Source organism: Spermophilus citellus, assembly GCF_964194105.1.
Source record: "Spermophilus citellus genome assembly, chromosome: 7".
NCBI lineage: Eukaryota > Metazoa > Chordata > Mammalia > Rodentia > Sciuridae > Spermophilus > Spermophilus citellus.
This window is the reverse complement of record NC_138188.1, coordinates 148145827-148172790: the sequence shown is the minus strand read 5'-3', so window position 1 is coordinate 148172790 and position 26964 is coordinate 148145827. Positions and strand designations below refer to the sequence as shown.

Genomic DNA, 26964 nt, shown 5'->3' with positions numbered 1-26964 from the left:
CTGTACTGTATTCTATGCTGGTTTCTATTTCCACCTGGGAATCCTCCATTCCGGGAGCTCTTGTGGGCCATCCATGCCTTGGTCATCTGCCTCAGGATTCAGCAGGGATCCTGGTACTTTGTAGATGTTAATAATTGTAGCCATAAGCGTGAAGCAAAGCCCCAGGCTGCAAGGTCGGTGCTCCTCCTTAGCACCCAGCATAAGTCTTGAACAAAACAAATCTCTACTCAGCCACTGTGTTCTCCAGAGCTGTGGTAATTGATCAAGCCAACAGCATGCATGTGGTTGGCAGAGATATCAGAGAATAAAGCAGAGTTCCAAGGACTGTTATTAATAACATTCCACAACACGGTCCTATGTTGTACTATGACTCTGTGCTATTTGGTCATCTCCCCAGTTCCCATACCTTATAGCTCAATTATTAATTATGTTGTCTGATTTGACCGCCCTGTGAATTTTCAAACTGCTCTATTTGTTTTTTTATAAAGTGGTTAAACTTTTATTATCTAAATTTTTTTGTTAATTTTGTTTGAATTATTATCTGTAGGTTTCCAGGCTCCTTTTTTTACTTGATGTTTTCCTTTTTTAAAAAAAAGAAGAAATGATTATTTGCATAAAAATTATGAAGCTTTCCTGCTAAGAAAGGCTGTAGGCGCTGTTTATAGAGGGGAGAAATTCCCTCGTGTATTTTAATTAGTTGTTCAGGACTTTATTTTTTTTCATTCAACAAATGATAAAATCATTATTTTAATGAAAACATGGCCCCCGCTAATGCCCATATTCTACTTGAATCATATTTAACCCTTCAAAAAGATGGAAAAATGCCTTCCTCTCTACTGTTGTTCAGCTCAACCTTTGTGTTGTTTTAAAATGACTGGATTTTTTCACCCTTTGTAATCTTCCTTACATCGATGCAAAATGGGTTCTGTTCTTCTCTTTTTGTTGGCGCTGATGTGGTTTATCAAAGTGCTTCATTTTGCAGCTACCTCAAGGCTAAAAATATTGTAGCTCTCAATTCAGAGACGGCTGTTTTACAGAATGCTATAATGACCAATTTATGAGATAGGCAGTAGGAAGGAAAGGGGAAGGAAGATATAATTGTTTCATACCCTGGTTTTATTTTTTTCTCTTAGCATTCAAAATTAATAAAAACATGAATTATTATAAGCCAGATGCAGAAAGGCTCTCCTGCTAAACAAATCCATAGTTAATGGGGTTGGTATTGAGAGATGTGGCAGGGAATCAAGAAACTCTCTAATGAGATATGCTTATTTTTTATTACAGTTTTACTGTGGCCTCTTGATAAAATTTTCCACTCTTCAGGAAAAATGCAGCATGCTTATTTCAAAAACAGTGTGTCCATTCTCTATCCTTAATAAACCTATCTATTTGGAGGTCTAATGAATCTAAACTAGACTAGGCTTAACATAGAATATTTACAGGACTTCCCAGTCCAAGAAAATAGAACATTTAAATTCTATTGATAATTGTAAGTATCCTAATGTGTAATTGTTAGTCAATAAAGAACCTATCAAGAAGCCAGGCATGGTGACACACACCTGTAATCCCAGCAATTTGGGAGGCTGAGGCAAGAAGATTGCAAGTTCAAAGCCAGCCTCAGCAACTTAGAGAGACCCTGTCTCAAAATAAAAAATAAAAATGGCTGGAGATGTGGCTGAGTGGTTAAGCGTCCCTGGGTTCATTCCCTAGTAACAACAACAACAACAAAACAAAACAAAAAAAAAATCAAGAAATGAATTTCTTGAAGTCATAAAGTAAGAGAGGTATTGACTTAATTCTATTGTTGTTTTTGTTTTTTGTTTGATACGGGGAGGGACCCAGGGATGCTGCTCTACTATTGAACTGCATATCCAGCCCTTTTTATTTTGAGACAGTCTCACTAAACTGCTGAAGCTGATCTCCAACTGTGATCCTCTTGCTTCAGCCTCCCCACTTGCTGGGATTAAAGGTGTGTGCCACCCCACCTGGCTGATTTATTCTGTTCTCATTCTTTGTTTTTTATAACAGGTAACTTCTAAATGTATGTAGATTTTACAGCTGACTTAGCATTTGGAAATCACATTTATTTGTATCAAAGCAACCACAGGCATGTTTCCTGATTGGTTTTATTTTAGTCTCAGAGCCTTTGTTGTATTTTCCCCAGTATCATTAGCTGAATAGCAGTACCTAGCTCTGAGCAAGCTAGTTACTCCTCCAAGGTAGAAGCACTCATTTTATAAATGAAAATGCATGTCAAGTGAATGAACCTACATCTGAAGCATTTCAATCTTTGAAATGGGGGGATATGGGGGTTGGGTTGTAGCTCAGTGGTAGTAGCACTTAGTTCTCTCTGCCTATTTTAGATACAATATTATGTAAGAGCACTCTTTTTTTCTAACTTAGGAATTTTAATATGGCATCTATAAATATAGCATATATGTTTAGAAGTTGACATGCAACATATCAGTTTTCTTAAATAATTTTTATAGTTTTCCATTCTGGCAAAAAAAAAAATACTCTTAAAGAACAAGTCAGTGCTAAAGCTGGAGACATAGCTCAGTGGTGGAGTGCTTGGCTAGCATGAGTAAGGCCTTGGGTTCAATCCTCAGTACCAAAACAAAGAAGAAATAAAGGAAGGAAGAAGGAGTCAATCCTTTTTAGCAAAACTTAAAAGGAGTACACTTTCTGGAAAGAAAGAATGTCACAAAGATTTGTCTTTTAAAAAAGCACTGTCTCTGCCATCTACCATTCTGCTAGACAAATTACTGACTTAATATACATAATTCAGTATAGCATATTGATCTTGTTAATTGTGCTCCAAATGACATTGGCAGTTATTAAATGAATTAAACATCAACAGTGTTTTTCCTCCTCATGCCATTTGGGTGGCTTGCTATGTTGTCCTTTTGTTCCATCCAAATAAGTGATGACCATTCAGATTCTTTGCCCCTTTATTAATTGGGTTGTTTGCCTTCTTATTGTTGAGCTGCAAGAGTTCTGTATATATTTTAGATACTAAACTTTTATCAAATACAGTTTGTAAATATTTTACCCATTCTGTAGATTATCTTTTCTCTTTCTTAGTGGTATCCTTTTGACATGCAAATTTTTAAAATTTTTATGAAGTTAACTTGATCAACTCTTTGTTTTGTTGCTATTGCTTTGGAATTATATAGAAGAAACCATTGCTTGATCTAAGGTCACAGAAATCCATGCCTCTATTTCCTACTAACAGTTGTATAGTTTTAGCTATTCCAGTTAAGCCTTTGATTCATTTGGAGTAAATTTCTGTATATGGTGTGAGGTGTGGGGTCCAACTTTATTCTTTTTCATCTGGATGTCCGTGTCCCAAAACTATTTGTTGAAAAAGTCTATTCTTTCCCCATTGAATGAAGTTTGCACTTTTGGCCAAATTCATTCATCCACAGGTTTCCTTACTTTCAAATCTATTCTTTTGATCTATGTGCCTATTCTTATTGTATTACCCTGCTATTTTGGTTACTGTAGCTTTGTAGTAAGTTTTGAAATCAGCAAATATGAGTCCGCTACGTTTGCCACCTTCTTTTTCAAGATTACTTTGACAAACAAGGGCATCTGGAACTTCTGTCTGAATTTTAAGGTATTTTTTTCTCCTCACATTGAGGAGAGTTAGGGATTACACTGGATCTGTAAATTAATTTGGGGAATATTGCTATTATAATTATTAATGAAGTGTAAACAGCACTGCATCTACCAGAACAGATATTCACTAGGATATCATTCTACCCTGGGCACCCCATTCAGTAGGGTGAATATTTGGAAATAGCAGGAGAATTGACATAGCACACTGTCATCTTTTACTCCAAGTTTTAGTGAGATTCCAGAGAATCTCCTTGTGAACTTCTTTTTAAACTGTGAGGACTGTGGCACCTCAATAGTTTTTGTCTATTTTGTTCCAATCCCTTATGTGCGCGTGTGTGTGTGTGTGTGTGTGTGTGTGAAAGAGAGAGAGAGAGAGAGAGAGAGAGAGAGAGAGACTCGACCAGGTGGACAAAGCCAGAGGCAGGGTCTCCCACACCCACTTCTGCTGATCTTGTGATGATACAGTGCCATTCTAAAGTTATTTTCTCAACTCACCAACTCTTAATGTGTGGCCCTGTAATTTGAAACAAAATCAAATTAGAAACCATAGCAAAAATGACTGGGGAGGGAAGTCAGACCACGGTAGTGGCTGCATCCTGGCATGGAACCCTACAGCAGATGTGTCCTGATTTTTTGTAGAGTCTTGGGAACAACCAATGATTTTGGATGGTAGCGAGGGCTGGTTATTCTATTTTTCACAAGCAGCTGCCTTCAAGGTTCATTAAAAAGAGAGAGAGAGAGAGAGAGAGAGAGAGAAGAGTAGTGATGTTTACCCCCTGAATCCAAATTGAGATCAATTTTGAAATATGTTCCCACAAAGACTTAACTGGGAATGAGATGAATTTGTTTTCATGTGAAACAGAATTTGGAAGGAATGTTAATTTGCCTCTTGCTGTTAAGCTTAGAAACAGATTTTGCAATGGATTCTCCGAGTAAGCCCCATTATTCTTTGTAACAGTTCTTCTGTCACATACATTATAGGCTGCCTTAGAAAGTAAACCATAGAAGGTGAGGTGTAACATCTCATAAAAATCATAGATCAATATATTTGCCTATTCCAAATTATTATTCCTTTAGATGTGGCCCAAGGAATGTTGACTTGGTATGCATTAAAAAACTATTCATAGAGCCTTTGGGGTTTGGAGCATGAAACAAGTGGTCAGAGGGTTAAGCCAGGCAGTTGACAGGTGCATTGACCTAAGGCAGTAGATTTTAAATGGCCTATTTAATCTGTTTACCCAAATTATTATTCTTTTACATGTACTCATAAAAGCATGAGTTAAATCTTATTTCTTTGAAACAGCAATTGCAAGCTGCCTGTATTGTCTCATACTTGTCTCTACTTTTGGTTTGGGTGGCATTTAGATGAATCTGTTTGTCCTGTCCTTGAGAGCAGAGAGTGGTATGTCTGTGCCTTTACCTTCTTTATAGCATGGACCTTGTTGTCCTCAGGCCAGTGCAGAGCAGAAACAAGCTCGTCTTCTGGAAGGAAAGAGGGGAAGCTGCAGGTTTCATACCCTCAGAAACAATAGTCAGAGCCAACCCAGCCTTGAAAACGGCTAAGTTCTTCTCTTTTAGAATCTGTAACAGCGAAGTGAAGCTCTGAGGCTATAGCAAGTTCCTTTTGAAGTTTTGCCAAGTTACAGAGGAACTTCCTGGGGCATGAGGGGTAGAGAGCGGTAAATGTAAGGAACGTGACATATTAATATGGTTATACTTATTAGCGATGCTCACTGTTATTATTTAGGAAACTCTAAAAGCAAACCAAATTTCATATTCTGAGAACTATGGGGTTTTTTTGGCGGGGGTGAGGTGGGGAGTATTTGCTGTTTGGAATTGTGAATGAGGTAATGTTTTTTGAAGTTCTTCCTTCATTTTATTGAGGAGTATTGAGTCCTGAAAAAGAATTAAATTTGGTTTCCTCTCAAGTTGTAGTTAGTATCTTTGGCAGGAAAGTTGCCACATATACTTGTTACAGTGTGACATACACTGAAAGAAAAATGCCAGGTATATACCTGGGCATGAAAACATTAATTATTTGTAATGTAACTTTTTTTTTGGGGGGGGGGCAGTACTGGGGATTGAACCCAGGGCCTCATCCCCAGTCCCCAATGTGACTTTTCTTAAAGCAGAACTTTTTTTATTCCTAATGACAAATGACGTGTTTCTTGCTACTTGTAAGTTTCCAAAGATACTAATTAATAGTTCTACAGAATTTCTATATGTGAACTTTAATTTTAATAGTTATAATAAACTATTTGAGACAGGAGGATCACAAGTTCAAGGCCAGCCTCAGCAACTAAGTGAAGTCCTAGGCAATTTAGTGAGACTGTGTCTCAAAATAAAATATAAAAAGAGTTGGGGATGCAGCTCAGTGACAGAAGCATCCCTGGATTCAATCCGTAATACAAAAAAAAAAAAAAAGGAGAGGTGGTAGGGGGAGAAAAAGAAGAAGAAGAAGAAGAGAAGGAGGAGGAGGAGGAGGAAGAGGAACAGGAAGAGGAGGAATCAAAAGTATATACACAGTGCCTCCATTGGCTGTAGACTCTAAAATCAGAATGACAAGAAGGTTAGAATGTTCCCTCTTAGGGAAGACCGCTAGTTAATACACAGAATATGAATTAAATGTCTCCCAAAGGCCCATGTGTTAAAAGCTAGGTACCCATCCCGTGGTGCTACTGAGAGGTGTTGGAAGCAGTGGGACTTAGTTGAAGGAGCGTCCCTGGGTGTGTTCCCTTGGAGGGGATATTGGGCCCCTGGCCCTTTCCCTCTTTCCTCCCCCCCCTCCTCTCTCTCTCTCTCTCTCTCTCTCTCTCTCTCTCTCTCTCTCTTCCTGCCTGCCATCAGATAAGCAGCTCCTCTGCCACATGATCCTACCATGATGCACTATGAGCCAAAATAAAATAAATAAAATAACTGTGAGCCAAAATAAATCTTTTTCCTCCTTTTAAGTTGATTTATCTCAGGTGACCTGCCATGGTGATGGAAAGCTGACTAACACATTCATCCCTAGTGTTGCTGATTTCACAGTTCTAAACCCTATTTTAACTGACATCTCCTACCCTAATAAATAGAACAGGAAGATAGCTACTTCCTTTTTACAGGATTATATAGAAATTGCATGCTCTAAGGGTTACAATGGAGTATAGTCCCTGCAGGAAAGAAACAGATTAACACATTCACGGATCATTTAGGCTGATGACTTCAACCAACTTCCACATAAGTTTCTAGAAATTTAGTATTTCTAGTCAACGTTGTGTACTGTCATTTCTCTGAAATCTTAAGGATATTGGGAGAGATAGAGATAGGAAGAAACACTAAAACGGGAGACTGTGAAGAACCAGGGTCTGCGGCCCATCATTGTCCTTTCTTGGTAGTCACTTGAAAGGTCACAATGCTCATGAAAAAAAATAAACAGGACTAAAGAGTATGCAGTGACAAGCAGAAGTGCCTGTGCACCTGTAGGAACGTGGTGCTAAATTAGGAAGGACTGCACATTCAATTTATCAGGAAGAGTTACACAGTCCCCCATAAACTGACCAGTGGAGAACGAACATGTCCACCTATCCTTGTCCGGAGAAGGTATGAAGACTTTTTAAGATGGCCAAGGTGATCATTCAAAACTGTGTTTGGATTTGTATTATTCAGCCATGAGAAGTTGAGATTTTGGAATCTTTGCCTAGACTTTACTGGTTGATCATCTCTAATCCAAAAGTCTGACACCAAAATGTTCTGGAAGTTTCAGATTTCAGATCATTTCAGATATTCAGATTGGAAATATTCTTAATCAATCACTATTGAAAACACGCAGAGCATACCAATGCAGTTTAAGTGTTTTGAGGATATTAATGAGAACAGGTATAGTCCCACAATTTCTGCTAAGAATCAATCTGGACAGTTTCCAATCTGCTCTTGGAAATGTCGGTGACCATGACAAAAGAGAGGTGGGGGGTGGGAGCTGTTTCAAGAAAAGGAGAAAATAGGTGGAGCTTAAGGGAAGGGTGTTTGTCACCCAGTAGTAAGGCTTTGCCAGAAAGTAGACTGTGTCCTTGCTTCATTTCTCTCCCTCCTTTTGGCAGAAGACCAACATCTTAACTGTTGAGTGCTTTTTTTCCATCTTAAGTGAGAAGGTTTCCTGTACTTCCTTCAGGTATACGTTAGAAATTAAGGTGAGACTAACTGTGGATTCCTAAAACAGTCATTAAGGGAGCGGGGGCGGGATGGCCTAATTGTGCTGTCTTGATGAACGTGACATCCAGCTATAATTCAGACAGGGAATGAAAATGTGAGGCAGCCTTTGCTCCCTGGATCTCTTCGCTGTGAAAGGAAGAGATGGTTTCTTTCCCACATTCAGCATGGGCCTGCTTCTGCTCTGCAGCCGAGAGCTTTTCCAGGGAACATGAAAGTGGAGTGGTACCTCACTGTTTTCAGATTCAGGCTCCTGGGTGATCAAGTGGCTTGATCAGAATCAGAGCCTGAACGTTCTAAAAATGGTTGAGACTCAAGGGCCCCCTTGTGTCTTACCAAAGCTCTTCAGAAGTCAAAATAGGTCTTTTAAATACCTGGGGCATGAAAATATCAGATGTTTTTCCTTTAAAAAAAAAAAAATCAGTTATATGAGAGCAGAATTTGGGGCCCTCAATGGAAGTGTGAGCCTGCATGTTCAGATATGGCGTACTTTACCTGGAACCCACCACAAGCAGGGCTGGTGCTGTTGACTCTCTGGCTCCAGTTGTTCCTAGAGCATTCTTTCCTGACTTATGTGGTCTCTGCATTTTTTGTGCATTTTTTTTTCACTCCATAGACAGATGAATAGCTGATAATTGTATTTTCAGCTTGGTTGCTGTAGGACCTGGATGTGAAAAGATCATTTAGAATCCTATGAAAAAAAAAATTTACTCTCTATGGAAATTGTTATCCTGGAAGTTATTGTTGTATGTACCAGGAGCCAAGTAAAGTGGAATAGTTTGGAGGAATGTTTGTTAGAAACACAGATCCTTGGGCCCCACCTCCACACTACAAAGATCTGCATTTTTCTTCTCTCTCCAAGTGATTCTTCAACATTCAGATTTTCAAAACTCATGTTTATATGCAATAGCAAAAACAGAAAGATTCTTAGAAACTTAGAACCTATTTATATTTCTCTTGAACATGGAAGAAGAGCAAACACTGAAAATTGGTACATCTTGGTAAATTAGCTGTGTGAATTTCCAGTACTGACTTTTTATGTTTCAACTTATGACTTATTAAGTTCACGATAGTGCTAACTCCATACACATTCAGTGGAAACCTATTTTGAATTTGGAACTTTCTATCGTTGATGTGGGCATTTTACTTAAAGAAATTATCCATGGAGCCTCTCTTCAGATCCAGTGATATTATTTTAATGTGAATGAAAGGATAAAGTGACAAGACACCTGGAGTTGTCAACATTGAAAATGACAAATGGTGAAAGCTTAATCTTGGATGGTTGTCAGACGGCCTGTGGTTAAGTCAAGAACTATGTGTCATTTTAGAGAATGGCTAAAAAATGACCTAGAAAAGATAAGCTGTGTACCAACTCCAGTTGCCAGTCCTGAGAGGCAACTGTGTTTGCAATTCTGTATGTATTTTGCGGGGTCCACAGGAGTGCAAATTAAACTCCATTGTTTCTTAAATTGTACAAATCGTATACCATCTCTTTTGTCCTGCAAGGCAAATCGACTACACAATTGAAAATGTTCGAAACATGTGGGGAAGTTGTCATTTAGATTTTTTCTTCCACTTGTAGTGAAACAAGGTAGCAGAGGAAAGCACTTGGAATGGTTTGGGGAAAGATCCTAAAATGTAAAGAAGAAGAAAAAATCCAGGTTTCAAGTATGCTTTCAAACTCTAAAATGAGGATTTGAAATAGAAATAGAATCTGAAATGGATCATCACATCTGAAATAGAGCATGGCCCTGTCATCTCCATGCAGGAGAAGCTCGAGAAATTCCTTGCACGTCCCGAGGGAACAAAGTGATTTACTCCACTCTGATCCTTTTCAGCTGTAACCTTTTCAAAATGGAATAGAAGAAGAAAGAAAACAGAATCCCTCAAGAAAAGCCAATTTGACCTTTGTGCTTTCTTTCCTCTGGGCATGACTAGATGGCTGGGTTAGTGGGTTAGGGTGGTACCATGGTCCTTGAGTTGTTCCTTCCAAAACTCATATAGAGACTTAGTCCTCAAATTCATCTATTAATGGCATTTGGAGGCAGGGCCTTTGGGAGGTCATGGGTCGGGCCTTCATGGTGATATTGTGACTTTCCAAGAGGGAAACCTGAGCTGGTATGCTTGTTATGTCTCACAAGTGAGGCCCCCTCTGCTGTGGCATGATCCATCAGGAAGGCCCTGGCCTGATGTGGGAACCTTGCTTGCTCTTGCATTTCCAGAATCATGAACTAAATAAATCTCTCCTTTTAAAAAAATTATTCAGTCTGTGGTATTTAGTTATTTCTATAGACTGAATGGCTTAAATTACAGAAATTGAATTTCCCACAGTGGTGGAGATTGGAAATTCAAGAGCAAAGTGCCAGCCAGCAGCTTGGTTCTGGGGAGGCCTCTCTCCTTGATTTACAAATGTCCACTTTGTTTTATCTTCACAAGGCCTTTTTTAAAAATTGTCTTTTTTAGTTGTATATGAACACAATGCCTTCATACATTTTTATGTGGTGCTAAGGATTGAACCCAGTGCCTCACACATGCTAGGCAAGTGCTCTACCACTGAACTACAACGGCAACCCCACACAAGGCCTTTCTTAAAGTGAAAGGTCTCTGGTGTCTCTTCTCCTTCTTATAAGAACAGCTATCCTTCTAGATTATGGTTCCACTCTTATGACCTCCTTTAATATCAGTTACCTCCTTAGAGGCCCTATCTCCAAATAAAGTCACTTTAACATATGAACTTGGGGGGCTGGGGATGTGGCTCAAGCGGTAGCGCGCTCGCCTGGCATGCGTGCGGCCCGGGTTCGATCCTCAGCACCACATACCAACAAAGATGTTGTGTCTGCCAAGAACTAAAAAATAAATATTAAAAAATTCTCTCTCTCTCTCCTCTCTCACTCTCTCTTAAAAAAAAAATAATAAAAATTAAAAAAAAAAACATATGAACTTGGGGAAGATACACTTCAGCCCATGACAGTTGACTAAATCCTGCATTCACTAGATACAGTCTACCTCCCCTTCTTCGTTCCTCAACCATTATCTATTTATTGCACTTGAGTTTTATATTCAAAAATAAGAAATCAGGGGAGACCATGAAAGGTACTTTTCTTGCCTTGCTTCAATACCCTAAGCCATTGGAGCCAGGTAACATGGCTTGAATGTCCCCTCCAAAATTCATGTTGAAATTTAATTGCGATCATGGTTTTAAGAGATGAGCTAGTCCTGAGGGAGCTGTAGGATCACAGGAGAGGGCCCGAGTGCACTCCTGATGAAAGGATGAGTTCTGTCTGGTTTCTCTTCTCATCTCACAGGTGCGCCCTTGCCCTGGGCCATGTTACAGCGCAGCACAGAGGCCTTGCCAGATGCCTGCACCATGGCAGTTGGCCTTCCCAGCCCCCAGAACTCTGTGCCAAATAAATCTCGATTCTTTATAAATTACCCAGTCTCCATATTCTGTTATGGCAGTGCAAAATGGACTAAAACACCAGGTTTGCCTTTGGCAGCTTTTATGAGCTTCCCATCCAAGAGCGTTTACTTGGCACGGAAGGGTCTGACAGATTTCTAAAACGTCTTTTAAGCTAATGTACCTACCCTCTTCTCTTTGTCTCTGAATGACTGACGCCAGACATTCACAGTGGTAAACCTAGACTAGACTGTATGACAGCAGAGCATGACGACCCACAACCAGTGCCGTTAAACAGGCTTTCTCATGTCCTGAGCCAAAGGGTCACAAAACAGCCTACATACTGCTACTAAGCACTCATTTTCTAAACTATTCAAGTCCAACCAGCCAGATTTCATATCAGAATAAAAGTGCAACTGTAGACAACTGGAAGTTGTTTTGTTAAGACCCGATTTGCCAAATGTGAACCCTAAATTGAATCCATAAGCTAGATTTTATGGGTTACTCCAGTCATCCAGAGTCCAGTAGTTGCTAGACACAAACATGACGGCCGGCCCATTCTGGCTCAGAGATGGCGGTGTTGATCACTCTGGGGCCAGTAAAACCTGAGACCCACCAGGCACTTGCCACACATCACGTTGCCAAGGACAGCTTGGCTTTGGGCTTCTGGAGAGGAAATGACACTAGATTTTATGGAATACTCCAGTCATCCTAACTTCACTGAATGTAGATGTCTAACCTCCGTCTTTACACTGTGTGAGAAACGGAGGCCCCTCCACCTGATTGCTGAGTTTAGGAATTGACACTAGCATCCAAAATTCTCTTGGTCTTCTCAGGATAAGACACTCAGCCACTGATGGTCAAGGAAGGGAAGTGGAAATGTTCCCTGCGGAAGGGCATGGAGGAGAGGAACAGACCTGAGAGGAGGGCGTGTTTAGTCTCACAGAAAGGCTTCCTGGTACTCGGAGGGAAAACTCTATGCTAATGGGGCCACACTGGACTATAGGATTACAGAGCTCCTTGTTCTTAATCTAATCCAAGCCTTGAATAAAGCTCACTACAAAACCACATTCTATTCCAGTGTGTCTGTTGTAGCCAGAAAGGGTTGTCTTACCAGCAAATAGGCACTACCCATTTACACAGGCAGCGTATTGGTTTTCTAGTGACTGAGCACCATAATCCAGGAAGCCTAAACTGTCTGAAATGTGTTCTCTCAACATTGTGCATGCTGGAAGTCTGAGAGCAAGGCTTTGGCAGGGCCACCTCCCCTCTGAAGGCTCTGGGGAGAATCTCTTCCATCGCATTCTCTTGCCTCTGCCTGTCCTTGGCCTTTCTTTGGACTGTAGATTCACCATTCATGTCCTCACCTCCGTCTTCACTCAGCATGTTTCTTCATGCAATATTTCTGTCTCTGTGTGTTTCCTTTAGTAAGACATAAGAGCTGTCCCACTCCAGCATGGCCTCAACTTAATAGCATCTGCAAAGACACTAGTTGCATATGTCATATTTATGGGCATTCAGGAATAGGACTTAACATTTGTAGGGACAATTGTGGGTTTTTTTTCTTTTCCCTTTACTTCTGAGAATCTGAAATGTTGTCTAAGATTCTTTCTCAAACACTATTGAATTTAAATCGAAGAACTACATATCATGAATCTGTGACCTCTCCATTTAAAAAAATTAGTTTCCATATTTAATTGATAGCAAATTGTGAAAAGCTTTAAATGCTTCTTTGCTTGAGGCAGATGAATGAGTAAATTTATATACCATGGCTGTTTTAATTAGCCAGGATTAATTAGTGTTTACCATACTCGGAAAGATAAAAAGACGTATAAATGCACTGTAATGTGAATCATTTTTCAATTCATTGTTGAAGCTTAAAGTGTATTTGAATAAATATTGCTTACATCACACTATTTTTTATAGAAGGACATTGGAGCACTATGGTAATTATGAGCGTTCTTAACTTTTAAGTACATTAATTACACATTATTGAAGATGATTGCACTTTAATATTATGTATTTACAGAAAGGTAGTTACCTTTTTTTTTAGTTTCAAGTTGAAATGCTCTGAAAGCAGAGCAGGGGGTAAGGAAATGTTAACTGTGCTGTCCCGAAAACAGTATTCTAAAGTAACTTTTTTTTTTTAAGGAAATAAATTACTGGGATTCTGTGCACATTTTGAGCAATATCAGAAAGAACTTGTATGAGGTCTTGCACTGAGGCTAGGATGTGTGGACTTTAGAAATGGTTTGAAGAGACTGGAGCAGTTTCTCCCATGTGAGGCCCATAAGCCGGGCACTCATCCCTTGGTGTCAAGAAGGACGGATTCCAGGACCCATTTAGAGATCCCCAAGCCCATGGATCTTCAAGTTCCTCGTATTAAATGACAGTAGTATTTGCATATAATGCATGCATATTCTTTCATAGACTGTCATCTCTAGATTATTTAGAACACCTAATCCTATGTAAATAGTTGTTTTACTATTTAGGGAATGATGTTGTCCATTCTTAGTGAGGGAGTGGCCAGCTGGGTACTCGCATCATGTCGAGTGGAGCACATCTTGTAAGCACCAGGATTTGAGGTTCTCTAGGTAATTCAAGCAGAACTGGCCTCTGTGACACCACACCCCTTTTCCCTTCATCATCATCTGCAGGGAACGAGTCTCTAAAATCAGATCAATAAAAAGGGTAGGTGGACTTTACTTTTCACCTCCTACACAATTTTCTCCTTTGTTCTTTGCAGGAAAAGTAAAAATAGTAAAGTTGCTATCTATTACCTTACGAATGCTCATATTAAAATGGTTTGATTTGAAAGAAAAGACCCATAACTCTTTATTTGGATAAGAAATGCCTTACTCACTCTAGACTTCTTAACAGCCACTCATCTTATTTCATTGGGTGAAACATTGTAGTTGGATATTATGAAGAATTTCCAGCAAGGACGTGGCACTTCACTGTGGGTGGAGCTGTTCACTTAGCAGAATTCAATATCCGATAAATCCCGTTGGGCTAATCTAATGAGGGGCACCTCCCCCTTTCTCACATCAGGAGAACACCTGTCTATATTCTGGTGCTTCCCTGTGGGCTGTTTCAACCTGGGCGTGGGTTTTCTGGGTTCATATTTCCAGTGACTTCCAAGACATCTGTCGCAATGTCCAGGAATTTCACAAACTCAACACGTCCAAATCGAGCCTATCTTCCCCCCCTCCCATGTTGCTCTTTGCATAGACTAAGGGCAGGTCAAGAATTAGAATAGTGCCTGATCTCCTGATAGTGTTTCTGCCCTGTACGAGTCACAGCCACCCAACCACCACCACCACCACCACCCAAGCACCCACTGCCGATCCTTGTGCCACTTCCACGTCACTCTCTTGTGTATCCTCACCCGCTGTCCTCTTGCCCATCTTTAATGATCGCATGTCTTTTAAGTCTCTTTTTAAACCCCAGGCTTCCCCTCCATTCCTTTCTTTTCTTTACTTGTTGATGGATCACAGATCACTTGGCCTATAAAATTTCTAGTCTGGGATTTTGCTCATAGTATACTCATGGTACAGGTCAGTACATTCCTCTGCCCTCTGGATGTCCCACTGAAAGCCTTGCAGTGTCTAAGCTGCCTTCCCTCTCACTTCTCCCTTGACCCAGAAGCCCTGGTCAGCCTGTCTTCTGTGCCATGGTACACAGACCTGTGTCTGCTAGGATGGCAGTCTCTTTCCTGTTCTATCCTACTGTTGGATCACTGCGTTAATCAACTTTACCTTACTACAACAAAATACCGGAGGCAGTCAACTTTATAAAGAGAAAATGTTGATGTAACTCACAGTTTTGGAAGTCAGTGTCCAAGATCAGGTGGCCCCAATGGTTTGACCCCTGGTGGTGGATGACAGCAATTCATGGCAAGAGGGCATATGGGAACAAAGAAAGAAACCATGGTCCCACAGTCCTCTTTAAGGGCACAGACCCAGTGACTTAAGGGCCCCCTCTTAGCCCCACATCTGGGTTCTACCACTTTCCAATAGCTCCACCTGTGCACCAAACCTTTGCATGTGGACCTTTGAGGGACACTCAGCTTCAAACCATATAATCACTACCCCGAGCCCCAAAACTCAATCTCAATTCTTTCTCACTCTGTTGTTATTCCAACCATAACACTTCTATAGGAGTTATTCTTCTGCCACTCTTTTTCTCTGAAGCATGAGTTCTTTTAGTTAAAAAAAAAAAAAGACATTATTTCTAACTCCAACCTAGAAGATGTTAGGATTGCTGAACAGGTGAACAAATGGATGAACTCCTAGTTAATGATAAAGTTGTTTGACTTTCCTTCGCCCCATATCCTTTTCCTTAAAGTGGGTCCCTTTGGCTTCTCTCACTCCTGTGCATTGTGAATACCCTCCTAAAAAGATGTTGCCATCCATTGCCAAACTCCTGCCACTTCCAGGCTGGATTTCCCCATATATCATTAAGGGGGCACATGAATAATCTGCAGCATGGAGAGCCACTGCTGTGCCTAGAATTGCTCACAGGAAAGAGAGTTTTGTGTGGAAAAGCATAGAGGATGTGTTTAGATTTTTACCTGCATAAATTGTCGTTTCGAATGAGCTGTCCTCTACAGGAAGATGAGGTCTCCAGGAACAGGAGCCCATCCCCCCTCGTGAAGAGCTAGGTATCTGTCCTAATCTTACACTTTTACCTCTTCTTACAATTATCAGCATAAATCTCTAAAGCTCTTTGAGGGACACTCAAATTAACTAAGAAATTAACTACCGTATGGATGTTGAAAGCCTTTCTGATGTGAGCTCACCATCCATGCTAACCAATTTTTGTATGCTTTATAGTGTAAAATTCTATCAATTAATCACTTATCAACACGAAGCGGTTAGAATGTGCTTTCTTCACACCCCCAGAGTGATGGCTGTCTTTTGGGAGAGGCACATTTTCCATTTCATTGATCTGCTCTGGTGCACACCGAGATGTCTTTTTCCTGGTCAGGTAGACTTCTCTGGACTGTGGGAAAGGGTGCTGGTCAGAGGCACATTTATGCAGAGGTCACTGCAGAGGCACATTTATGCAGAGCCTACAGGACAGAGCTGTAGGGACACCACCCAGTGACCGCCAATCAGTACTCGTTCTGGAGTTGCATCTACAGCCAGCAGGGCTCTCTGCAGCTGTGCTATGAGTGTGTCTTGCATGGCTGGTTCTCCCTCCCTTGTCTTGTGCAGCCAAAGGATCAAGTTGGAGGTCAAATCCAGCCCACATGCAGCTGGATAAGCTGAGTATCTGCCCTTCATGTAACTCACTCCCCAAAGAAACCATCATGTGGGCCAGTAGGGACCTGGCCTTTATCAGAAGTAAAGGTGATGTTTTAATCTCTGCCTGCTGCTCTCTTAATTGGGGCAGAGCTCAGATAGAGAAAAGGGCCCCTATGGATTGATGCCCAAAACACCCCAACAACCATCAAAGAAGGGACCAGGAGAAACTGGGCTCACATTGTATACAGGCTTCTGAATGATGTAGCATTTATAAAAAATGTACACAAGCACAGGAAAACTTTTTTGAGGTTTTTTTTTTTCCCCCTCATTCTTTCTTTTAGAACCCAGGGCTTTGTGCATGCAAGGCAAGCACTCTACCAACCAAGCTATATCCCCAGCCCTGCTCGCTCTCTTTTTGTCCACACTAAAAAGCATTAGCCTTTTTTAAAAGAAATAAATAACTTAGAAGTAAAAACAAACAACCCCCCCCCAAAAAAAAAACCACTCCAGAAAACTACCAAGTATGCAAAAGAGCCTCACAAAAAACTGGAAACTAATTGCTGAAGCAGGAAATTGGAGAATTCTTCATCTTGAACCCATCTTTCTGCATCCTCAAATCTAATAATCCTAATTCCAAATACTATCTGCATGTTAGTAGCCTCAAAATATATTTAATTTTATTTTCCACACTGAAAAAAATGAGATAATGGCGCACAGCTGTAATACCAGCAGCCTAGGAGGCTGAGACAGGAGGATCACAAGTTCAAAGCCAGCCTCAGCAACTTAGCAAGGCCCTAAGCAACTCAGCAAGACCCTATCTCGAAATAATAAAGGGCTGTGGATGTGGCTAAGTGGTTAAGCACCCATGGATTCAATCCCTGGTACAAAAAATAAAATAAAAACATAGATAACAAAATGAGGATGGAGAAGAGATGAAATACAATTCCTTAAAGGATAAATACATTTAACAAAAAATATAATTACTCTTGGTCATCTCTGGTAGTGGGATTGCAAATGAGTTTTTGTTATTGCTTTTTTCTACATTTTTTGCACTGAATGTATTTTACTCTTGTAATTAGTATCAACTGATTCCTTTATACATAAATAGATATAAACCACAGTGAAGTCATAGCTTTGCTGCAGAGGTTAAGGACAGTTTTGAAGAAAGAAAGCCACATAATAATTTCCTTAAAATTCCATTAGCTCAGCCATAAAAATGCACATTTCGCAACTAGCTCAAGACAGCCAGTTTTTCCTCTAGCATGTGAAGAGAGAACTGATTCTTGGGATGAAGACCATATGAAAGACTTTTCTTGTTTTTAAAGGATATGAAGCATAAAAATATTATTCATTTTTTATTTTTGTTTGCAGAGAATGTGCAGTTTGTATTAGCTTAAATTACAGGCCCATGTAATACAATTTCACTATATATTAACCAGAGGAAACCATCCAGATATGTACATAGAGGTACAGTAATGTGTACAGCACTGGTTTTATTTTAATAAAATTTCAGACTTAACAGAAATAATCCAAAAATGCTATGTAAAAATCCCTTCATTTTAAAAAGTGAGTTGCAGACCTAATGGCTCTTTCACCTAAATTCTTGATTAATTTCAACAAAACAAAGATATCCGTATAGTCTATATGAGAATTGCAATCTCAGCACAGCGTACTTTCAGAGATTATTTCTGTAGTGTGTAAACTTATGTTTTAGTCTGATTTTAGGTTGCTGACCACCCACATGGGATTAAGACCCCCCTAATGTAGTTGGAAATAAGATCAGGACATTGGCACACGTTCCATAAGAAAATGTGAAAAAGAAGCTTTCTAATCTGCTTTCAGATGCCAGGGAGCCTGGCTGGCTTTTATCTTGATTTCTGACTGATGCCATTGGTAGATAAAAGTTGTTTGATGTTTGAAAGCCAAAAGGAAATTTGTCCTAAATGAAATGGGACTCTTTCCTTACCTTTAGTCTAAGCCAGACAAATGATATTTAAGGAAAATGTCATTTGCAGTAAGGAATATTATCATGAATGATGTGCAGCCTTGTCTGTGTCCCTTCCAGGGACAGTTTGTTGCCATGAGTGGACAAAGCATGCCCCATTTAAAGATCTGTAGTCAGGAAGCTGCTAAATAAAAATAAATCCAGATTTAGACATGGAGTCTGAATTTTAACTCTGGAAGATTTTCAGGATTGATAGTGTGGCTAAAAATAAGAGAGGAGTGTCCTAATTTTCCGGAGGTCAAGATAAAAACTGGATTTGTGGGACAGCATTATCTTGTGATGATATGTCTATAAATTTTTCCCCAACTTGGAAAAGGATCCTGTTTCACTCTCAGCCATTGAACTGTCCTACTCACTACATTTTTATATTGTGGATTAAAACAAAAAAAAAAAGGATATTTTATGTGATTGAGTATAGAATAAATGCACTGTTCAGCAGCTCCGAGTCAGTCTGAGTGATTTTTAAATGTGACTTGGAGTTGGTGAAACCCAGAGGCAGGGAGTTCACATGGCTACCGTCCTCCACCCATCTTCTGAGGAAGGGAACTCTAAGGAAGAGTGAGGCCGTGTTTCCAGAGACACTGTTGAGGACGGACCGACCCTGAAGATGGAAGTGACTGGGAAGGCCTCACACAGTTAAAGGAAGGAGCCTCACCTGGCTGTGATGCTCTTCTCACCTAACTTTGCTGCTCAAATACCCTCAAGGAGTTCTCAGACTATGACTTTAACCTCTTTTACCATAGTGTTTTCATATCTGTTTTTCTATATATATCTAGAGAAAAATAAATAGATATATAAAATCAAATTTGTCCTCTCAAAACTATAAAAAAAAAAAGATATAAAAGTTGGGATATTTGTGATGGTGGATGTGTGGGGTGATGCTTCCAAAGTGTTAGTTCCTAATCAGTGTAGAGTAACCTTGTCTTCTGTCAAATGGAATTTTCATGACAAGGTTGCATTAGAAATTGGGAGACACCAGTTCTTTCAGTTACTTTTTTTTTTTTTTTTTTTTTTTGGTGGGGAAGGGGAGGTGGGCACAGGGATTGAACCCAGGGGTGCTTAACCACTGAGCCACACCTTCAGCCCTTTTGAGACAGGGTCTCACTAAATTACCCAGGGCCTCACTAAGTTGCTGAGACTGGCCTTGAACTCCCTATCCTCTTGCCTCAGCTTCTCGAGCCTCTGGGATGACAGGCATATGCCAGTTACTGATTTTAAACATACTTCTCGGGATGGATATCTGTTTATTCTGTGCTCAGCAGGGTGGTACTCCCAACCTAAAGATCATTGTAGGAATCAAATGAGCTGATGAATAGATATGGAAAGGCCATAGAAATGGATGTTGTCGTGAGTCAGTTGTCTCTTGCTTTTAATGTGTCATAGCATGTCTCAGTGGCATCACAACACAGCTACAGCATCACAGATGACTGATTAAAACACCCCCACCATGCCCAAATCACTTGAAGACCCTAGAGAGAATCTCCAGTTCAGCATTCCAAACAGCTTCTCCTCCACTGAACCTTTGGTGTGTTCCTACTTTGTCATAAATCAACTTATCAGCCAGACTGGTCTGCTGAAAGTGTCTTCACTTGGGGAGAGCTACTCTTTTTCTGGGAAGAGCCCTGGGGTGACATGTGACCGACTCCCCCTGGTGCCCTTTTAAGTGTCATGCTGTATGACACTGACCTGTTGCCTGAATGCATCCTAGCTCTTGCTGATATGTGACTTCCTGCCTTTAAAAGTGGTCTGGTGAAGGAGATCAGACTTTCCTGTGGCTTTTGAGTACAAAAAAACGCAACCGGGAATGATAGCTTCAGGACATCAGTGTGTTGGTTCTAAGAACAAGACTTTAAAGTGTTTGGAGGTGAAATTTCCTCTGGAAGTATTGCTTCTTTGTCCAATGATCATTTTTTACACCCATGTTTATCTTTATGTTCTGTTCTTAGGTTTGTTTTGTCTTTTATCGAGGGATAGCTGAGGCCGTGGCCTAGTGGCGCCTTTGAACAGCTCATGTTGTAATCAACATGGTGGAGAGTAGGTCCCCTCACGTTAGCATGCATGAGAGTCACCTGGGGGTCTCATTAATGTGCAGATTTTGAGAACTGAAATTTTGCATTTCTAACAAACACACAGAGGACACTCACGTAGCAGGAGTTGAGATAATAGGATTTATGTGAAGGAACTACAAAGACCACCCAAACAACAGCCCAGAATTTTATGGATGAGGAATACAGGCTTAAGGAGTTTCAGAGGCCATGGAGACATTAAATAAGATAAACAGCATAGCAGTAATATGCCAAGCTAAGAATCAGACATGCAGAAAACTCTGATTGGAAAATTAAATCTGATCTCATAGTACTGGTGTGGGCAGAACGCCTAGAATGGATGACAGTTGATTTATAGTGACTTCTTGATAGGGAAAAATTACATCCCTTTTACAAAATACTTCAGTGCAGCTGCGTTAGGATGGATGGTGTGTATTATGAAGTGTGTGGGGTGTGATCCTCAGTCCTTTCAGGCAGGTGGGTAAGTAAATATCTATTTAAATGATAAGGTTTGTGAGAATCCCCTGTGAGACAAGATCTAAAAGAAATTTGAGTTTTGCATAGAGGGTGCAGATAAATATTTTTCCACAAGGAGCCAGAAGAATCAAAATGAAAATTATACTGGCAATGACAGATCAATCCTTGGCAAAAGATAATATGGCAAGCCTGGCGACCTTGTGATCACTGGTCTCCAAACCAGACCTTGGACCAGCCATGTTTTACAGTAGAAAGGCTGAGATGTCGTTCAGTAGTCACAAGGAATTATGAAGCATGTAAAAAGAGAATTGAGATTGACACAATGTCAATAAACTTTATTTTCTAGAAACTTAAAATATGGCCATTGAATTTTTAGAAGGAGTTTGGCCAGTGGGTTGATCATTAAAAGAACATTAGATGAATTATGTAGAATTCATCTGTTTCTTATTCAGCAGTCCTTTTGTTTATTAAGTCATTTGTCTCAAAATGAACAATCATGGATATCTGTTGCTTCCACAAAAACAGAATTAGTTCAGCCACTTGTAGGTGAAATCACTACTTAGTCTCTTTTGATGTTACTTTCTTTGAAACATTTTCAATATTTCCAATGATAGCTAAGTGGTGGGGTTCTTCTTTTTCTTATTTACTCTAAGTATACCTAAATACATCCTCAGAGCACTTTTAAAAGAGCAAAGTGATGGGGTTCATTGTGTGTCTTAATATTTGAAATTATCTCTATTGCTTAAACCAAAGGTTAAATATTACCATCATTGAACTCAGTGAAATATTTCTACTTTAAAATGCAAAACTCAAGTATCTGGGTATATCTGGCTCCAGAAGTAACTGCTGCAATTTTGAGCAATAAAAGCTTCTAGGAAAAAGGAAGGGAAAAAAATTACGGTGAGGGAAAATGAATGTACTCCTTCAGTTTAATACAACAGTTGGCAAGTGTAGATGCTTAAAAGCTTTGGAAATTCCCAATGTAGGCCATTAAAGCATTGTAATAAAATATTAAATTAATTCAGATAAAAGGACAATCCATCAGGCCCACCATCGCAGTAGAAGGTGGTTAGCTTCACCATGGGAGTCAAAGATGAAGTCCTACTCAAAATGAACAATGAAATAATCATGGAGGCTCTGCATATTTGGTCACAGGAGCAATTGCCCAGCATCAGTGCATTTACTGTTGGTAAAATCTTGAGCCCTTGATAATATCAAGAGGTTGCTGACTGACTTAGACATTTTATGAACACACAATTGAATCCTAGCCCAACTAGGAGTAATCCATCACATTCACCTCTTTTTTTTTTTTTTTTTCCTTAAAATCACACTGACTTTATTTTTCCAAATCATATAGCCAGGGATATTTTTTCCCTAAAACTCCTATGTTAAGAAAGGAATATAGATTTCTGCTATTTGGTACCTCTGAATGAAAAGAATGGTTAAGTGTTTTTTTGCTCAGCTAAAAATGTAACTTTTCTTGAATATTTCATTCTTTCATTTAAATTTTCTGAATGTGAATATAATGAATCAGGAAAACTCATAATCAGGGGAGTTGGCATTTTGGTGCCTATTGGAGGAAATTTCCTGCCAATGTATAAGAGATAAAAGAGGAAAAGGTCCCTATAACTTCCTGACAAGAACAATTAGAGGAGGAAGAGTTTATTTGGGGGCTCATGTTTTCCAAGGTCTTAGTCCACAGATAGCTAATTCCAGGTAAAGTAGAACATCGAGGTGAAAGAGTGTGGTGGAGGGAAGCAGCTCAAGATATCACTCCACGAAGGAGAGAGACCAAGCTCAGCTCACCAAGTATATACCCCAAAGGCATGCCCCGACTGACCCACCTCCTCCAGCCACACCCTCCTGCCTCGGTTACCTCCAAGTTAATCCCTATCCAGGGGATTGATGCACTGATTAAGTTAAGGCTCACATAACCCAATCATTTCACCTCTAAACCTTCTTGCATTGTCTCATACATGAACTTTTGGGAAACACCTCGTATCTAAACCATAACACTCTCTGATGATTCCCTACCCTGCCTTTTTTTGCTGCCAAAAGCTAAGGTAGACACAGGGTCCCCCCTTCTCCAGCTGCCCATTTGGGAAATGACTTCTGGCCGGACAAAAGCAATAACCATCTCACAGGGCTAGTGGTGATTACGTCGACTCACAGCCCCACAGGAGCAGAAGACATAACTAAAGACATTGGAACATTCTGGTTTCAGACACCATGCCTGGTTTCTTCATTTACTCTGTAAATGAGCAACCCAATGATGAGACGAAGATTGAACTCCTCTTCTGATATCAGGGGAGGTGGAAATAAGTAGAGGCTAAGTGCAGCCTAGGACCTGGATTTCAGCCCTGATGCTTACTGGCACGGGATCTTGAAGAGATGGGTTCATCTGTCCCAGCCTCAGTTTCTTGAGATTAGTAATGCCTAGCTTGAGAGGAGAGTCAAAAGGGAGAGGGTATCTGACCTGGGCATTAAAGAATTCATATAATTTAGATAAACAGAGGTAAGCTTTCCAGGTAACAGGCACAAAGAACAAAGTTGTCATGGTGGGAATACATGGTTCCCTCTGGGGATAACCTACACTATTCAGCCTGAGGGATGTGTGTCAGGCACATGACTAGTGGGCTCAGATCAAGAGGGCCTCCAGTGTCTGGTCCAGGAGTTGGATCAATTCAGTAGGAAATGAGGACCCACTGAAGTGGGGGAAAACCATTCCCATTACTAGGGAAAGATCTAGGGAACAAATAAGAATAAAAATTAGTAGAGCAGTATTTTAGTTTGTGCTGCTATAACAATATCTGGAACTCAGTAATAGAAAATAGAAATTTATTTCTTACTATTCTGGATACTAGAAGTCTAAGATCAAGACACTGCTGGGGACACGGTGGTGCACACCCATCAACTCTAGCAGCTTAGGAGGTTGAAGCAGGAGGATCACAAATTTGAAGCCAGCCACAGCAACTTAGCAAGACCCTGTCTCAAAGTAAAAAAGGGCTGGGGATATGGTTAAGCATATCTGGGTTCAATCCCTGGTGCCAAAAAATAAAAATGAAAAAGACACTTGAAGGTTCTGAGTTTGCTAAGAGCCTAGACTTTCTGTTTCCAAAATGATGCCATGTAGTGCTTCACCCTCTACAGGAATAAACCCTATGTCCTCACACAACAGAATAGAAGAGCTAAAAAGGTCCTGAGGTAGTTCCCTGCATCCCTTTTATAAGGCACTGATTAAGCATTTATGGGGGTAGAGCCTTCATGACTTAATCAGTTCCCAAAAGGCCCTTTTAGTACTACCACAGTGGGGGATGAGTCCCAACACATGAATTTTGTGGGACATTCAGACCATAGTAGACAATAAGGAAACATGTCATAATTATTTAGGCAAAAATTAATCCTGGTCCAAGGAAGAGGGCTGTGGAAAAGTGAATGGAATGTAGATGAGAGGATTTAGAAATGAAATTTAAAAGTTGCCAATAGTGGTGAGTATGAGTCACGGATGATTCGAAAAGGGGAAGGCAGGAGCTTGAGTATAGTTCTATACCAAATAAGTTCATGAATCAGGAGGAAGATCTAAGTTAACACATCCACCAAACCTTGGAAATTATACAGAGTGGGAGAGAGGAGACAGAGCTGAGGGAAAACATTTCAGATCCATCCAAAGGTAGGAGATACTTAGAATTCCAAGCATGTTGAGTTTTCCAAAGGGGAGAATTGTAGAAAGTGTACTAGAAGAAAATAAAGACCAAGAGGTTGGAAAAAAAGGAACATGGAGAGTTATTCAGAGACATTATAGGGAAGCAGCTTAGTATTATATGTGCAAGACAGAATGTTTCCAGGTGCAGGAGGAAGGTAATCAATAGTAAATACCACAAAGGCACCAACGGCAACATGGCCCCAGGGGAACCAAGCTCCCTCATTTTCTCTTGAAATGGGTGTATTAGCACCATTAATTCTTCCAGGACATCCTGTTTTCAGGATAGCAAGTGCTTGACAGTCACAAGCATACTATTTATATATTTTAAAAGCCCATTTGATTTATTCAAATAGATATTGGCTGAGTTTTTACCCATTACCTATGACTTTGTAAGACTTGAAAAAGTTGGAGGAAATGTAATCTGGACCTTTTATCTGTAAGGGAAAGGTCATTGAAAGCATCAAATATTGAATTTTAAAACTGTGCCACAGTGAATAGGTATATATTATGACTCAAATTAGACTTCAAAAGGACTAATTTGCTGTGGATTCTATCATTTTACATAATCTCTTGCAATAAAAGTGATTCTATGGAAGGATATTAATCGTATACTTTAATGTATCCCATCAAATTGTGTTAATGGGTCTATTTGAACAGAATTTTAACTTTTCAGATAAATTCTAAGGGTTTTGTCAAGTTAAAGAAGAATTTGAAGTACAGTAATAAAATGCTACATATCAAATTTAAATCTGATTTCATTTTCTCCAACATTAATACTAACCAGTGATCAGTTTGAAATATATAATTCAGTAAACTCTTGGCACATATATGATTGGAAAATGAGATACTCTATTTAATAATGATAATTGTTAATGACATGTATGCCGGGTCATATGGCATGCATCTTTGGGTCTCTAATTTTTAAAAATACCACAGAATAATTTGGTAGATTATGCAGCACCTGAGGAGCATTTAGGGAAACAGATCTTTTTCAAGACAAAATGATGAAAAATGTTTCAGAATAAAGCAGACCATGATCTGTAATGCTTTTCTTATCTATGCACATGTTCAAGGAAGACTCCTCAGGGTCTCCAATGATGGGATGTGCCCTTTGGATTGAAATAGATTGCAGCTTACCAGCTGCTGACACTCTTCTTGTGTTAGTCAGCTTTCTATCACTGTAACAAAATACATGAGAAAAACTACTTCAAAGTTGAAAGTTCATTCTGGCTCATAGTTTCAAAACTTGCAGTCTATCGTCAGCTGGCTTCAAGGCACAAGCATCACGGTTGAAGGTGTTACAGAGAAAGCTGGTCAGCTCATGGCAGCCAGAAAGCAGAGAAGGGATGGAGGACCAGGATCAAGATATAGTCCCCAAGGACCCATTGCCTTCACGTAGGTCCCACCTCCTATAGTTTTTACCACCTCCCAATAGTCAATTCAGCTGTGAACTCAGTTAGTCCAGAGGTCGGACCCCTCATGGTTTAATCACTTTCCAAAAGCCCCACCTGTGCTCATTGCTGCACTGGGGACTGAGCTCTCAACATTCGAGCCTTTGGTGTACATTCCAGATCCAAACCACCACACTGTCCCAAACACCACACCAAAGCGCACTGTTGATTCCTTTGTGATCACTGGATTCTAGAGAGAAGGAATGGAAGCATAGCTCCTGACATCATTCACTTCTGGGAGAGTAGTGTGACCATTGAACAGCAGCCAGCTGCCCTTCTCTTTAAGTTTGGATTCCACCCAGGGCACTTGCCAGCTGTGACCTTACATAAGTCGCTTACCTTCCGTGTGCCTCAGTTTTCACATCTGTTAGATGGAGATAACAGTACCCAGAGGGTGGGTCTCAATGACATCCAGGTCTGCCTGGCTGGACAGGAGCTGCTGTTCCTGCTGCCGTTATGATCCTTGTTACTCACCAAGGAGATGGTTGTTTTGTTTAGACGAGCTGCTTCAGAAAGAGCAAAACTACTCGGATGACGTCTTGGCCAACATGATCAGCGAACCAAGAATCAGTTATGGAAACGATGCTCTCATGCCGTCTTTGACTGAAACGAAAACCACCGTGGAGCTTCTTCCCGTGAATGGAGAGTTCAGCCTGGACGATCTCCAGCCGTGGCATCCTTTTGGGGTGGACTCTGTGCCGGCCAATACCGAAAATGAAGGTAAGAGTCCCCAAAAGGGAACAGAAGCATCCCAAGGTGTGTGTGTATGTAGATAAGTGTGCATATGTTTGCTCACATAGGTGAGTGTGTATGTGCACACACATGAAA

At 40.2% G+C, this 26964-nt stretch overlaps 1 protein-coding gene across 6 annotated transcripts in view; it reads left to right on the top strand.

Moving 5' to 3' along the window:
* APP (amyloid beta precursor protein) overlaps positions 1 to 26964 on the top strand; it is a 248829-nt gene that overhangs the window by 197103 nt on the left and 24762 nt on the right. For all 6 annotated transcript variants that reach the window (XM_081302873.1, XM_081302874.1, XM_081302872.1 and 3 more), the window contains one exon: positions 26635 to 26856. In XM_081302873.1, coding sequence (XP_081158999.1) covers positions 26635 to 26856 — 222 coding nt within the window. The remainder of the gene's footprint in view (positions 1 to 26634; positions 26857 to 26964) is intronic.